At 43.8% G+C, this 16,432-nt stretch overlaps 1 protein-coding gene across 1 annotated transcript in view; it reads left to right on the plus strand.

Moving 5' to 3' along the window:
• The window catches only part of FAM78B (family with sequence similarity 78 member B), a 91,838-nt gene extending 86,954 nt beyond the window's left edge, over positions 1 to 4,884 (plus strand). The window contains exon 2 of the mRNA XM_029230079.1: positions 4,140 to 4,884. Coding sequence (XP_029085912.1) covers positions 4,140 to 4,662 — 523 coding nt within the window. The 3' untranslated portion in view covers positions 4,663 to 4,884. The remainder of the gene's footprint in view (positions 1 to 4,139) is intronic.
• Positions 4,885 to 16,432: the final 11,548 nt, after the last annotated feature.

Here is a 16,432-nt window from a genome sequence, read left to right on the forward strand (position 1 = left end):
TCTCACCACTATTATTCAACAACGTTTTGGAAGTTTTAGCCACAGCAATCAGAAAAGAAAAAGAAATAAAAGGAATCCAAATCAGAAAAGAAGAAGTAAAGCTCTCACTGTTTGCAGATGACATGATACTATACATAGACAATCCTAAAGATGCTACCAGAGAGCTACTAGAGCTAATCAGTGAATTTGGTAGTGTAGCAGGACACAAAATTAAAGCACAGAATCTCTTGCATTTCTATACACTAATGATGAAAAATCTGAAAGAGAAATTAAGGAAACACTCCCATTTACCATTGCAACAAAAAGAATAAAATACCTAGGAATAAACCTACCTAAGGAGACAAAAGACCTGTATGCAGAAAACTATAAGACACTGATGAGAGAAAGTAAAGATGATACAAACAGATGGAGAGATATACTATGTTCCTGGACAGGAAGAATCAACATTGTGAAAATGACTATACAACCCAAAGCAATCTACAGATTCAATGCAATCCCTATCAAACTACCAATGGCATTTTTCACAGAACTAGAACAAAAAATTTTACAATTTGTATGGAAACACAAAAGACTCCAAATAGCCAAAGCAATCTTGAGAAAGAAAAATGGAGCTGGAGGAATCAGGCTCCCTGACTTCAGACTATACTTCAAAGCTACAGTAACCAAGACAGTATGGTACTGGCCCAGAAACAGAAATATAGATTAATTGAACAGGATAGGAAAACCAGAGATAAAGCCCCGCACATATGGTCACCTTATTTTCATAATGGAGGCAAGAATATTCAGTGGAGGAAAGACAGCCTCTTGAATAAGTTGTGTTGGGAAAACTGGACAGCTACATGTAAAAGAAGTAAATTAGAACACTTCCTAACACCGTACACAAAAATAAACTCAAAATGGATTAAAGAGTTAAAGGTAAGGCCAGACATTATAAAACTCTTAGAGGAAAACATAGGCAGAACACTCTATGACATAAATCACTGCAAGATCCTTTTTGACCCACCTCGTAGAGGAATGGAAATAAAAACAAAATTAAACAAATGGGACCTAATGAAACTTAAAAGCTTTTGCACAGCAAAGGAAACCATAAACAAGATGAAAAGACAACCCTCAGAAAGACAGAAAATATTTGCAAATGAAGCAACTGACAAGGGATTAATCTCCAAAATTTACAAGCAGCTCATGCAACTCCATATCAAAAGAACAACCCCATCCAAACATGGGCAGAAGACCTAAATAGACATTTCTCCAGAGAAGATATACAGATTGCCAACAAACACATGAAAGGATGCTCAACATCACTAATTGTTAGAGAAATGCAAATCAAAACTACGAGGTATCACCTCACACCAGTCAAAATGGCCATTATCAAAAAATCTACAGGGGTTTCCCTGGTGGTGCAGTGGTTGGGAACCCACCTGCCAATACAAGGGACACGGGTTCGAGCCCTGGGCATGGAAGATCCCACATGCCATGGAGCAACTAAGCCCGTGTTCCACAACTACTGAGCCTGCACTCTAGAGCCCATGAGCCACAGCTACTGAAGCCTGCATGCCTAGAGCCCATGCTCCACAACAAGAGAAGACACCACAATGAGAAGCCCACGCAGTGCAACGAAGAGTAGCCCCCACTCACCGCAACTAGAGAAAGCCCTAGCGCAGCAACAAAGACCCAGCACAGCCAAAAATAAATAAAGAAATAAATAGATTTATTTTTTTAAAAAATCTATAAACAATACGTGCTGGAGAGGGTGTGGAGAAAAGGGAACCCTCTTGCAGTGTTGGTGGGAATGTAAATTGATACAGCCACTATGGAGAACTGTATGGAGGTTCCTTAAAAAACTAAAAATAGAACTACCATACGACCTAGCAATCCCACTACTGGGCATATACGCTGAGAAAACCATAATTCAAAAAGAGTCATGTACCACAATGTTCACTGCAGCTCTATTTACAATAGCTAGGACATGGAAGCAACCTAAATGCCCATCAACAGATGAATGAATAAAGAAGGTGTGGCACATATATACAATGGAATATTACTGAGCCATAAAAAGAAATGAAATTTAGTCATTTGTAGTGAGGTGGATGGACCTAGAGTCTGTCACACAGAGTGAAGTAAGTCAGAAAGAGAAAAACAAATACCATATGCTAACACATATATGTGGAATCTAAAAACTACGGTCCCGATGAACCTAGGGGCAGGACAGGAATAAAGACGCAGACATAAAGAATGGACTTGAGGACACGGAGAGGAAGAAGGGTAAGCTGGGACGAAGTGAGAGAGTGGCATGGACATATATACACTACCAAATGTAAAATAGATAGCTAGTGGGAAGCAGCCGCATAGCACAGGGAGATCAGCTCAGTGCTTTGTGACCACCTAGAAGTGTGGGATAAGGAGAGTGGGAGGGAGACGCAAGATGGAGGAGATATGGGGATATATGTATATGTATAGCTGATTCACTTTGTTATAAAGCAGAAACTAACACGCCATTGTAAAGCAATTATACTCCAATAAAGATGCTAAAAAATAACTGAATAAATAAATAATAAAATAAGCTACAAGGATATATTGTACAACACAGGGAATATGGCCAATATTTTATAATAACTAAATGGAATATAAGTTTTAAAAATTGTGAATCATTATATTACACACATGTAACATATTTTGTTCAACTATATTTCAATAAAAATATTTAAAAAGAAAAAATAAAGTCGTAGGATATTCTATCACTTCCTAAGAGAAGAACTTCATTTCGAACAAGCCTTCCCCCTCTTAGCTGATGAGTGGACAGTCTCATTTCTTTCCTTAATTATTAAATTCTCATGCAACACTGCTGAGAGTCATTCTTGGTCCCAGGAAAGGATTTATGCAGGATGCATAGCCAGGTTCTGCTGACTAAACGTCTGCCCCTAGGAGGACCCAGTCCATCTTCCCATGGCAGCTCTGGGAGCTGCTAGCCCACTGGATAGCCTGAATGCCCTCCGCTCTGGCTTCCTCCAGCATCATGTGAGGACACTTCAGAAGGCAGTGTAGCACGGTGGTCAAAAACATAGACTTTGGAGTCAGACAACTCCAAGCTCCACGTCTTACAATCTGTAGAACCCTTGGCATGTACCTTAACATCTTTAAGCCTCTACCCTCTCATGTGGAAATGGAAATAAAAATGTATTTATTTTGTGGGATATTTTGAGCATTAACTGAGATGACATAATTAAAGTACTCAGCACGGTGGTCGGAATAGTGCAAGCGTTCAGTAAGTATCAGCTATGATGAGTAGCCCATAGCACTGGGGGAGACACATGGGCTAAGAGTAGGGCACATATCCTCCTCCTTCCCTCTGTTCAAGGTTGGGAGCAGCTAGGAGTAACAAAGCACCCAGAATGGCAAGTTTGCTAAACTAAGCAATTAGACTTCCAGGCTGGACTTAAAGCTGATGGGAGAACAACATAGTAGAGACTATGTATGCCAGCCTATGGTACAACTTGCACATTGAAGTGTTTTCCCAAAGGTGACCATTATCTCCTGTGTTATCAGTTTCTATGTCTGTTTTCTAAATGCTGGATTGGCCAATGACTAGAATTTAAACAACTTTCTTTTTTGAGTAGAAATTCTACTACTTTGATTTCCTAGGAAATCAGTATAACCTTTAACCTTACCTCCCTTTGCCCTCCTTTCCACCTGATACTTCCTTCCAAGTATGTCAGATTTCAACCACCACCTTTTCTTAACAAAACTTAGAGACGTGATACTTCCTGAAAAAGTGGTTTTTGCAATCGAATGCCTCTAGGTAGTTCATTACAATTGCACCATTCCAGCTAATTGTTGCCTCATTGCACCATTCCAGCTAATTGATGCCTCTTTGTGGGTCTCATAAATGCTTCTTTGAGCTTTTTGTTTCCAGTTGGACCAGCTACAGCTTAATTTAACTTGTTCTGGTATTGCTTTTTTATTTTTGATTTGTTCTCATTTAATCCCGAAACAGCACAGCATAGAACTTTTTGACCTGAATTCCCCTCTGAACTTCCCATTTTGCCCAAGTTGACTGTGATAGTAAGTGGTGGGCATCTCTCCAGCTTTTGAAAAATTCATTCAGCCTCTTCTTTTCTTGTGCATCTCTTCTGCTTTGCCAGGTCAAGCTGGGAACTGCCTGACTTGAGGGAAGGGAGAGTAAAAGCCATCAGTGACTCAGATGGGGTGAGCTACCCTTGGTACGGGAACACCACAGAAACTGTGACTCTGGTTGGCCCCACCAACAAGATCTCCAGGTTCTCCGTCAGCATGAATGACAATTTCTACCCCAGTGTGACATGGGCAGTGCCAGTGAGTGACAGCAATGTGCCACTGCTCACGAGGATCAAGAGGGACCAAAGTTTCACTACCTGGCTGGTGGCCATGAACACCACCACGAAAGAGAAGATCATTCTGCAGACGATCAAGTGGAGGATGAGGGTGGACATTGAGGTGGACCCTCTTCAGCTCTTGGGGCAACGGGCCCGGCTGGTGGGCAGGACTCAGCAGGAGCAGCCCCGGATCCTGAGCCGGATGGAACCTATCCCCCCCAACGCACTAGTGAAACCCAATGCCAACGATGCCCAGGTCCTCATGTGGAGGCCCAAGCGGGGGCCACCTCTGGTTGTGATCCCTCCTAAGTAGAAGCAGACTGGCCTGACTGTGTGTGGAGCACACGCCACTGAGACACACAGTGAGGTTGCCAGGGGTGGCAGGAGCCAAACTGAGTTTCTGAGCCAAAGCAGACCTCGTGGTTTGCCAGCCTTTGCAGCCACTTGTGAAGAGTAGAGCTGCTCCTTGGGTGGTAGAACCATAATCCTTAGGGAAAATCCCTTCCTTTTAGGAATAAAGAAATCACTGATTTGACAGACTTGCTGTGATTACCATGCAAGTAGCCATATTTTGGAGCTGACCAGGATGATTCTTTGAACTATTGACCATTTCTTTCCTGTGAGATGCAGGGGATGGAAACAAAATTAAACAGTGCCTGTGGCAAATGCTGCTTCCCAACCAATTAGAAGTGGGAGTGAAAACATCCACACCAGGTGTTTGTAAGACATACAGTTCCACTGCCCAACTGGAGGGTGCTGGGGAAAGGGTTGGAAGGAAAGTCAGGTGGTGAAGAGAATGGGCAATGGAAGGAGGAGGGAATAATTTGTTACTGCAAAATAATACCTGTGCATGTCTTAGTTAATCATCAACACGCTCACTGGAATGAAAGAAACGCTAAGAAAACGGGAGACATGATATTGGTTCCATTCTGAGGGAGAGCCTCCTAGGAACTGTCCAAGTTGCTGACCGTAGTTCTAATTGATGGTGACTCTCAATGGTTCCATCTACCCACCTCTTTCCAAAAACTGCTTATTTAAAGTATCCTCAATCACAGTATTTGGATAGATAGTTCTGTATTCTGCAATAGCTGTGATATTTGGGGCCTTCACCATGTTTTCAGTGAAACCCGAATTGTGATTTTGTTTACAGCTGCTTATTCTGTTCCCATTACCAGCCCTAAATTTACAAAAAGATAATTGTTTATAAGCCATGAACCCATGTCGAGTTTCAAGAACATTTCTACAAGAATAGTATTTTTACTGTTACACGTTCACACATGCAAGCACACATGCCAGGATATATATAGCATAATTACTAGCAGATTTGCCAGCTGTACCTGCATGTGTGCTTATAGGCTTTATGCATACCCAGTACATATACTGTGTACCTATATATGTTTATTTTAGCTCAGCCTCACAGAAGCTCAACTCTAACTGCTTGAGCATTTGTGAGAAAGTGCTTCATAAGTCTTAACTTCAGACTCTTAATGAAAATCTGAGTTACCCACAGTAAGCAAACCTGTATTGCTGAGATCTTTAGTCAGGCCAATATAAACTTTTAAAAGTATCCAGTCTTTACCATATGGATCACCACAGAAAGAGCTTTTAAATCACTACAAAAAGAGCTTTTCCTTTTATTCTCCATAGTGCTGATTTTGATTGATAGATAGATAGATATATAGATAGAAAGATGATAGATAGATAGATCCTTGTTCAAACCCCCCCCATGCAAAATAATTATAAAACTCTCATAATATCATCGTGGATTTTATGGGTGGATACTGCCAGCCTAATTTCAGAGATGAGAGAGTTACGATTCAACACAATTATTACAATCCCATGGTTGGCTCCAGTGACCTGTCTTTTATCAGAGTTTGAAAATGGAGAAGAAAAAACAGGAGGACTTGTTTATTACTTTTATTAAAAATGCAATTTAGTCTAATTTATTTCAGGTCACTTCAGGTCCCAGGAGATGGTGCTTATTTACGTGAGAGGGTTAACAGATCCACTCCAAATTATGTAGTGTTAATCTCACACCCCAACCACCAGCTACTCTCTTATAGATCAGTTATTGATGGCAAGCTGAGCTATTTATAACACCACGTTAATGACACATCGGTGACTCACAGAAGACCTGGAGACATTCCCATTTAGAAATAATTCAGCTATTAAATTTGGATTCCTCTGTCGCTTCCCATGTTATGCCTCCTTGTTTTATGGGAGAGGTAGTCCCAGAGAGCTCCATGGTTTAAATATAAAACTGCTTAATTTCCACGCTGATGTCAGAAACAGGACTCTCTCCCTGTGAATGAATTAGATGCTACCCTTATGGAATTCTGGAGTGTGGATACTTATCCTGGAATCCAATCCCTGTTGGCCCTACTTTAAGAAAACCTGATATTTAAAAATCTAAAATTGTAACAAACAGAAGGTTAATGAGGAAGTATTTTTTACATTGCAAAATACTACACAAGATTTCTGCCCATTAAAATAAGACATTACTTACACAATTATGTTTATAGCATAACTTTTATCGTATTTATAAAGCAAGGTGCTACATACTTAGTTAGACTTGTTCCTACTGAAAACTCACACTTTTCAGAGTTTTAAAAGAAATGACCTCCCACAAGTTTTCTGGAAAATTATGTAACAACAAAAATGAGAAAAGTAGATGGGAAAGTGCTTATGAAAGTTAAAGGCACTGTGCAAATATACATTATGATTATTGTCAGTGATACTGTCGTGAACTCCATAGTTGGGTCTCTCAATTCTGAAATCAGCCTGGCAGAATGCTCTATTGCCCTGCAGCCTATTATTTTAAAGTTATAGTTGCTGTATAAGGAAATGATCCCTTTTCTTTCTGTCATCCTTAGATCATTACCTTTCAGCTAATCAGGATATTGCCGAATGAAACTCTCCAACAAGAGAGAATTCACCTTGAAATCTCTGTTGGGGTCACCCCCATCCTCCCATGAGGCCTTTCTTCCCCTGACAGTCCCTGGGTCTGATGCCAGACACCATCAGCTTAAAGGGGCTCCTGTGGTGCCTTGATTAGGTTTTAGTTGGGTGGTCTTAGTACTATATTTGGATTCTAAACACATATACACACAACAGTTGGCACAAGAGTTTTAATTCCTGTGTGGAAAAGAGCATTTCATTAGGTCATAGATTCTTTAGTCACCTTTGAGATTTTTTATTCCATGATCTCAAGGAAATTGAGGTCGAGCTATATTAGCTCATCTATTCAGGGTCACATCATTCAAGGGGTCATAATTAGCAGCAGAGCCAAGAGAAGACCCTAGGTCTCCCATATCTCATATCACAGCATGGTCACACTTACCTAAGACCCACAGTTTTCCCCTTGTCTCCAGCCAAAGCATTGTCACCAACCTTGAGCCATTCACCCTTTTAGCACTAGAGACAATTGAATCCATCCTTTAAAGCATAGGGGGCAATCCTTGTCACAAGTATGTTCAAAAAATGAATGTTCCTGGTTTCCTTTTATCTATGCAAGCTGTTCTGAGACTGAACTCTTAATCTGGGCCCTTTGCAGCATCCTACATTCCCAGTTCATTGCTTTGTTCCACAGCACCCAGGAAGGTTGGAGGCGAGTTCATTCTCTGCCTCCCCTTCCATGGGCCTTTTTGCAACTCCCTCTTTCCCAGTGCTAGGAATATCTCACAGGTCAAAATCATGTTCTCAGCAGTAGTTCTGAGCAGTAAAATAAAAGAACTACAATTTATGGAGTATTTTACAAAAGGCTTCCACATGCATTTTCTCATCCCCAGACAGTCTTATGAGTGTAATATTGTTGTTGATATTGCTATTATTATCCCCTTTTTACAGACAATAAATTGAGATCCAAAGGAGTTAAGTGACTTATCCATAGGCACACAAATAGAAAATGTCATGAGTTAGGATTCAAACTGAGCCACTTGGCTCCAAATCCCATGCTATTACACTATACTGTGGTGCCTCCCGCGTTGTTCCCTGCCTAGAGAGCACAAAAGAGAACGAAGGAAAGGAGAAAGCAAGTCACTTTCACGCACACAGTCATGTAGTCCCTACCAGTCTACTAAGTGGACATATTAAAATAAGAGAAGTAATACTGTTTTCTTATGCAGAAAACTGTGTAATCCCCAGGGAGATTTGCCCAGAAGAAAGCCTGTCGGGGGCTGCAGTGTGGGAGGTGGCTGTCACTCGGCATCTCTTAACACAGTACTGGTAATTAGTGGAGTAGGAAATCTGCTCTCCTGGTCTGAGAATCCCTGAAACACCATGAGCACAAAAGGAGGAGGAAAGCATGCATCCCACAGCTGAGGTCCCAGCTGAGCAAGGCCCTGCCACCCGCCATCCCTCAGTGCGTCAGGAGCAGCATGTGGGGCAGAGGTACTGGAAACAATGGCTTTCCAAGCTCCGGTTGGCACCTTGAACATTCTTGCTAGAACTGAGGGCACAATTAAACATTGCCAGAGCCAGCTCCCGACTGAGTTGCAAAGAAAGATGTAAACACACACACACACAGAGACCCGCTACACTCACACATGCTTCAAGCTGAAAAGAAAATTAATTAAAACCCCAATGAATGCCCGAACTCTATAATTAAGCCTAAAAGATCCTTAGATAGAAAGGGAGTGGAGTAAGCAAGCTCAGTGCCCAGAGATATTTTTACCCCAGAGTCTTATTGCCATTAATTTCTTCTGAGATCTTGAGTACATCTGGTTCCAGTTTCCCTGGTAGGACATCTGCCTATGCAAGGCCTTCAGAAGAGTTGCCAGCTCAGTGGCCAGAGGACAGCCAAGGTTCTTTGGCCATCCTTAAACACTGTTATAGGAATGCCTCTAGGGAGACGGACTGCAGTTGCTCTCCTTGGTCAGCCATGCTCCCTCCCATGATGGATCCCATCACTAACTAACCTCAGTCCTCCTAATAATTCTTTTGAGGTCTGCAGTGCTTTACAGTTTAAAGGGTTTTTACCTTCCTTTGTGTGGAGTAAAAAACATCTCTAATCAAGATAAAAAATCTTAGTATTGGTCTAATCTTTCTCTTCTTATTGTTATTAATAACAATAACTCCCATTTGATTAGTATGTTGCAGTTTGCATAGCACAGACACAAAAATTTTGTCATTTGATTCTCAACAATCTTATAAGGTCTGCTTTATATCCCCACTTTACTGACGAGGGATTTGAAAGTCAAGTGACCTGTCCAAGGTCACACTAATATCAGTGGTGCTCTTATCTAGATTTGAATTTCAGTCTTCTGGCACCGCACTTTTACTCCATTCTCACAGAGCATTTTCTCCCTAGTTAAATGCAGGCATCCTTCTCTGCCTGTCCAGCCACTGCTAGTCCTCAGGCAGGGCTGACTGACTAGCAGAGGGAGTCTTTGCAGGGTCACCCTAATAGATCTCTGGATGCACTTTGTGCAGACAGAATAAGCTGTCCTGAAGAGTCTGGGTTCAGCTGTCTCAGGGTCTGTGCCCTCAGGTGATTTCTCTCCTCTTCCACCCTGGAAGAGTACTCTGAGTCAGGAGGCCAGAGCCCAAGACCTCAGCATGACTTGAATTTTCTAAACGCAGCTTATGAACTAGACCTTTAGCAAATCACGTAATTCATCTCAGCCTCAGTTTTCTCCTTTGTTAACTGAGCCACTAATACCGCCCAGCCAACATCACAGTCAGGAAGACACAGCAGGATGATGTCTGGAAACACTCCACAATGTCTAAAGTGCTGCCTGATGTAAGGTTTTGTCACTTCAGTAGAATCATGGGGCCCAGGGTTAGTTGCAGGTCCTCAAGTGCCATTGAATTGGACGCCCAAGACCATCTCAGGGAAACCCACTGTCCCTGCCAAGGGAGACATGGCCTTGGGGGAAGGTGGGGTTTTTGAGCTCCCCCTGACCCCAGACACCTTGATGGAGAGAACTGGACCCTGGCAGTCAAGAAAAGAAAGGAGACCACTGCATAGCCCTGTAGAAAGCAGCTTTGGGCAGAATTTATAGCTGGAATTCCAAGAGTTCCTTTCCTTCTGGAAAGGAAAAGAGGTTGATCAGATCTGGGCTGGACTTGAAATCCCAGCACAATTTGCCTAGTTTAAGTCTCCTGGAGAAGCCAGCCAGGGACAGCTATGTTTTTCCTGTCACTGGCTCAGGCAAGGGATACAGAGGGAAAAATTATTAGCATTATATGTACATATAATTTCATGTGGGTCTCCACTGGCCTGTCTGTCCCTGGACGGTTTTTGATGCCCCAGATCTTGGCTGGGACGCCACAGTTTGTAGGTAACATTACAGATTTGGTCACGTGGGTGCACATAAAAGGAGGAAATACTTTTTCCAACGCTGCCTCCACCCCTAAGCTGTCTCACCACCGTGGAGGCATATTTGGCTGTGGCCCCTCTCTCTGCCGGCCTTGCCTGCTATAGCCCTATTCCACATGGCCCCATCTGGACCAGCCACATAGCCTGCTTCAGGGCTACTTCCCAAGGCTCCCTGCCCCAAACCCCAATCTGTGCCTCACTGCCAGGTGGGCCCCACCACAGACTTTCTGGGGAGAAAGGTAATTTTGCCCAGCTGGAGAGTGGTCCTGACAAGAGCCTACTATCTCTTCTCACCAAGGCAAATGTGAAAACAGGCCTTTGGGTAGCAGGCCATGTGGCCTTGCAAAGGAGGCTCTTCTCTGCCTCAGGGCTCCTATTTGTCCTTCACTAACCCAGAAAACGTGGCCTGACCCTTAAAACAGCTGAATGCTGGGTCAGAAATGCCCGGGAGAAGGGAATATAGACATTCGAATTACAGCAGTGAGGGGAGAAGGCCGAGACACAGAGCGGCCACAGCCCAGCTGCACTCAAACCTCCCTGGAGACTGTGAGGGGCTCTGAGAGTGGTGCACGTGAAGCATTTGAATGGAGAGATGGCTGAGTTTGGGGCTGACCTCAGGCTGGCTGAGACCCAGCATCACTAGCAGCGGGGAGGAGACAGGAGGGAGGACGGAATGCTTTGCTTCAGGCCAGGCCCGGGACTAGCGTAAACCAACCAAGGTGCCTGGGCTGGAAAATCTAAGAAGGTGCTCACTCCTGTTTGCAAGCTCTGATTCTGTATCTGCTGAGAGGGAGCCCCCTTCAGTGTCTGCCCTCGGCACCTGGCTTGCCTCACCCCAGCCCCAGCCCTGCTTTGTGCCATCTTCTATGCACTGTTCTCTTCAAAAGAAGAGCAGATATGGGAGGATGTTGTGAGACCCCTCTGGATACTCACTCTTACAAGTATTTGTAGGGGGTGTCTACTATGTTCCAGGCTAAACAGAGTCAGCAGGTAGACAATGCTCACAGGAAACTTTGGAAGCCACTCATTTTCCCCTTTGGAGTCACACATCACAAAAGGAACCCCAGAATCTTGGCAAGTGCTCCCTTGGTCTGCCTGTCTGGCCCAAGAGCTCAGTAAGGATGGCTAAGGTGACAAGGCAGCACTCTGTCAAGCTCTTTGAGCTCTTCTAAAGAAACGCACTGGGGAAAACCTACAGCCACATCAGTACATGCACGGCTCTGGTGATGAAGGGAACAGCTGGTTCTCTTTCCATCTGCTCTCATCCCATCACCCCCACCCTTCAAACCAATTAGAATATTCCACACAGATGTGATCCAATGAAACGTTAATTGGAAAAATAACAGGAAGGATAATACATGCACTTCAGGCTAAGAACTATTTCAATAAATTGGGCTTTGAAAGCAAGACAGCCAATTAGATTATTTCCCACTTCATTCCCTCACGTACCAGAAACTATAGAAAGCTATTACTTCTAATTAATTAGGAAAGAAAGAAGGACTCTGCGTATGCATATCAGGTGAACAGGGACTGAGGCACTACCCCACTTACCTCTTCATGCACAGTGCGCATGCATGCATGCATATACACACACACACACACACACATCAGGGACTAAAGACTCATCTACTATCTCACCTGGAGAATTTCATGGGTCTACTGAAACAGCAAGAAAATACCTGCTCCTAGGAGCCACTCACAAAATCAAAAAAGAGAAATGCCTTCTTTGGGCATGTTTATCAGAAAGGAAACGTGGCATTTCTTATGAGAGAATAAGCAACTCTAAATTCACTTGGATTCCAAACTTTCTGCATCTGAAACAGTCTTGTCTTTTCCTCTTCAGTAAAGAAGGAAGCATCTCCCAAGCCTATTTCAAATGCTCAGGAGGGTCTAGTGGACCAGGAAATCTGAGACCCCTGAGGCCTGATTTTTGAATTGACTTTATTATGCAGGTCAACTGCACTTTTCCATCTGTAAAATGGGAAGAAGACCTGTCCTCAGTGCCACAGTCACCCCTTTAAAGGTTTTAGGCTTGTGGGAGCACACTGACATAGAGCTCTGACCTTCTTGTGCCTTGCCTTGGGGAAAACTGATAGACAGAACTCAACCATGCAGTTAAAATATTTTTTGCACAAAAATTTTGCTAACCCAAAGGCATCCTTACTGTGTAATTAATATAATATGAATAACATGATAATGAATATAATAGTCATGTAAATCAGTCATCATGATGATACGACTTCTGCACACAGGCAGTGTGGTCCATCGGCAACAGAGAGACTCCGAGGTTGTCTCAAAGCCTCTGCACACCCGTACCCACTTGGTACTCTACTCTCCCCCATCACCTACCATGTCTGTCACTCTGTGCCATGCACAACGTCAAGGGCTGGCAGAGCCTGGCGCAATCAGTGCCTCTGACCAATCGCTCACTGCAGGAAGAGGAACTCGCATTCATTGACACTAGAGCATGGTAGCTATTCCAGAGCACAAGGTGTAGGGCGGGACAGTTTCTAGAATGGCTTCTAGGCTACTAACTCCCCACTTGCATGTATAACGGGGTTGTCTGCAAACTTCAAACAATTGGAACAAGTTTATTTGACCATCTCTATAAGAACTTGGAATTTGGCTTCTTTCTGAAACTGAAACCATGCATAAAATTTGAAAATGCAACAGTGTTCATTTAGAATCATAAGAACTAGTTATGCCATTATAGCAGTACATCCCTGTAAGCAAACCCAGCATGTCAATACTCCAACGAAACAAAGCATACAAAAATGATCAGGGAAGAAAGAGGAAGATGTCCGATGCTTGGATTTACCTCAGAGCAACTCCTTTCATACTTTCAAAAATACCCTTTTTATTTTAAAACTTCAGTTCACCACTTCTTCTTTAGGACCACCACTATTACATGAAGCAATATATACAAGTACCCCAAAAAATAGTGGCAAAATTTTTTCTTTTTTTAAAGAAAAACTGATTGACAACTTCAAGTTGAATAATACAGGCATATTCAAAAAGTTTTAGCACAGTTGAAATATGTGCCCATGCACAGGTATACTGGGTGAGCCATAGGGTTCTGGTGAATCAGCGATTCTTGCAAATTACCTTGTGCTTTTAGATGCTGAGAACCAAGGCCATGGAGGGTCTGGAATTCCCACCCATTTCTATAGATCCTTTTGTGCCTTGCTGATGGGTTACCCCTATAAACAATCTAGAATCCCTTAATATTATTTTAGTTTTTAATCATTTTTAAAAGAACCACATAAATGCTATAGACGATCTTGACAGAGCAATGCATATGTAAATAAGTACCCATAATTTTGCATAAAAATCTCAGGGTCGTTGTCCCCTTGCAATCTATTTATGGAACCCAGATTATGAACATCTGCTTTTAAGGAATGACATTCTTTGGTCACTGTCTTAATGCCCATTTTATTTACATGTCTCCATGTCCACATACAGGTCACCTAGTAGGACAAGGCACACCCAGGAGCAGAACCACATGGCAGAGACTAAAGAGGACGAAATGAGTGATGGCTGGTGGCTCCAGAAGCTGAAGCCCTGGACAGCTGATTTCCCATTAAAATGAGTGCCATCCTACCTGTCTCCTCGCCATCCTCCCATCCCCTCATCCCATGACCTGTACCCCTCCCACCCCACCACGTGCCATACAGCAGTCTCCATGGGCTAGCTGGCTAGCTGGCTGGCTCCTGGGGAGCTGTGTTAAAGTGAGAGTTGTGCCTGCTGTATCTTTTTTTTTTTTTTTTTTTTTTGCGGTACGCGGGCCTCTCACTGTTGCGGCCTCTCCCGTTGCGGAGCACAGGCTCTGGACGCGCAGGCTCAGTGGCCATGGCTCACGGGCGCAGCCGCTCCGCGGCATGTGGGATCTTCCCGGACCGGGGCACGAACCCGTGCCCCCTGCATCGGCAGGCGGACTCTCAACCACTGCGCCACCAGGGAGGCCCATGCCTGCTGTATCTTTTTGTGTGGAAAGAGTGGGTCCATCCAGATCTCAAGTCCATGCCCATCCCTCTAAGTGAAGCTGGGATGAAGTACTGGTCAGCTTGGACTTCAGATACCTAAAATGTTCCAGCATTGGTTCCCAAACCCTGCCTGCCCTGCCTACACTTTTGGGTGAAAAAGAGAGGGAGTATGTATCTCCACTCTTTCTCCCTTCTCCACATGGGTGGCCAGTGTTAATACTCTCTCTAGGTTTCTCTGATCCTTGGAGAGCCAGGGCCAAAGCAGTCTTATTTCCCCTACATGGCCAGGCTGGGTACCTTCGGGTGACCAAGGGCAAAGTGTATGTCACTAGGATCAGTGGGGTGAGGGAAGAACCACCCTAAGAAGGCAAAAAGTGTGTGCATTATTTTATTTATTGCCTTGCTTATTGATTTATTTATGAAATATGTATTTATCATACAGCAGAAAATCTACTCCCATCTTTGAAGCACCCAGCCCCAGAATTTGTCTTCTTGGCCCCATGGGGCACAGTGAATTATTTCTCTTTTAAATGACAGAAAACAGTGGGGGAAATTCTCTCCCTCTGCCCAAACACCTCCACCTCAAGCAGATTTGAACCAGAAGTGGGGTTAGAAACCACCAGCTTGTGAGGCTGTAAAGCCACACACATCAGCAGAGGCTTGACTGTCCAGATAGAAGCTCTCAGAAGCCCCTAACCCTACCCCCTCAGATCAGTCCTCCCCTTCTCCTTCTTCATGTGCGTGATGGTGACTAGCCACTCAGCTCCAGCCTGACCATCTCAGAACCAGACTTCGCAATTGCTCTGGTGCTGTCTTCTTAACTAATGCCACATGCACATTAAAGACACCTGAGGAGCTTACAGAAAACCCAGTTCTGGTCCCCTCCCCAGCTCATTCCAGCAGAATCTCTGGGGGTAGCCTAGCCCTGGTATTTTTAAAAGGTCACGCAGAGGATTCTAAAGTGAGACTAGAGTTGAGAAGCACTTCTAGTGTCTTCTCTCCTTTGCTTCTTCCCACCACCCACATCCTTCATCCTTTATTTCCCAAGCTTTCTTCAGCACCAAGAATAGGAAAAGGCCATTGAGGAATGATGAGTTCTCTTCCCATTCCTCCAGCCCTGAACCTTCCCCATCTCTGACCCTTCCCACTGAACTTTGCCCATCAGGTCAACCAACCTGAGCAGATCCCTGGAGAGCTGGAAGGTCCCTCCAGTTATACATAGAGGCTGGTGCCTGCACCCAGCCTGGGGGCTGCTCTCAGACAACTTCCAGCTTTTCTCAGAGCAGAAACCTACCCTTACCCAGATTCTTTCCCTACTTGCCCTTCCCCCAGGCTCCCAAACTCCAAAGCTGGAGACATTCATTCTCCAAATCCCAATCCAGATGGGAATGCCCGTGCCCAGTCTTTATAACCCAAGCCTTGGCCATTTCTGCAGAGCCACCTGAATTGAATGCAGGTCTACTGATAACAGAGAAAGGAGTCACATTGCCCCAAGCCAGTCCTTTCCCCAAGAATTGGACAATCCATACCCCAGATGGCTAATAAGAGACACCTCACATTTCACACTTACAAGATCTCCACTGCTGAGTGTGAGTAAATGTGTGTGTGTGTGTACACATGTGCACACACTATATACAAATCATAGAGATATACTACGTTCATAATAGACCCAAGTGAATTCTATATTGGATATATACACAGAATGTTGTAATATCTACAAACTGTTAGACACACCACACACACACACACACACACACACACACACACACACACACACACAC

The sequence above is a fragment of the Monodon monoceros genome, unplaced genomic scaffold (assembly GCF_005190385.1).
Source record: "Monodon monoceros isolate NGI ecotype Baffin Bay Population unplaced genomic scaffold, NGI_Narwhal_1 Super_Scaffold_18, whole genome shotgun sequence".
Taxonomy (NCBI): Eukaryota; Metazoa; Chordata; class Mammalia; order Artiodactyla; family Monodontidae; genus Monodon; species Monodon monoceros.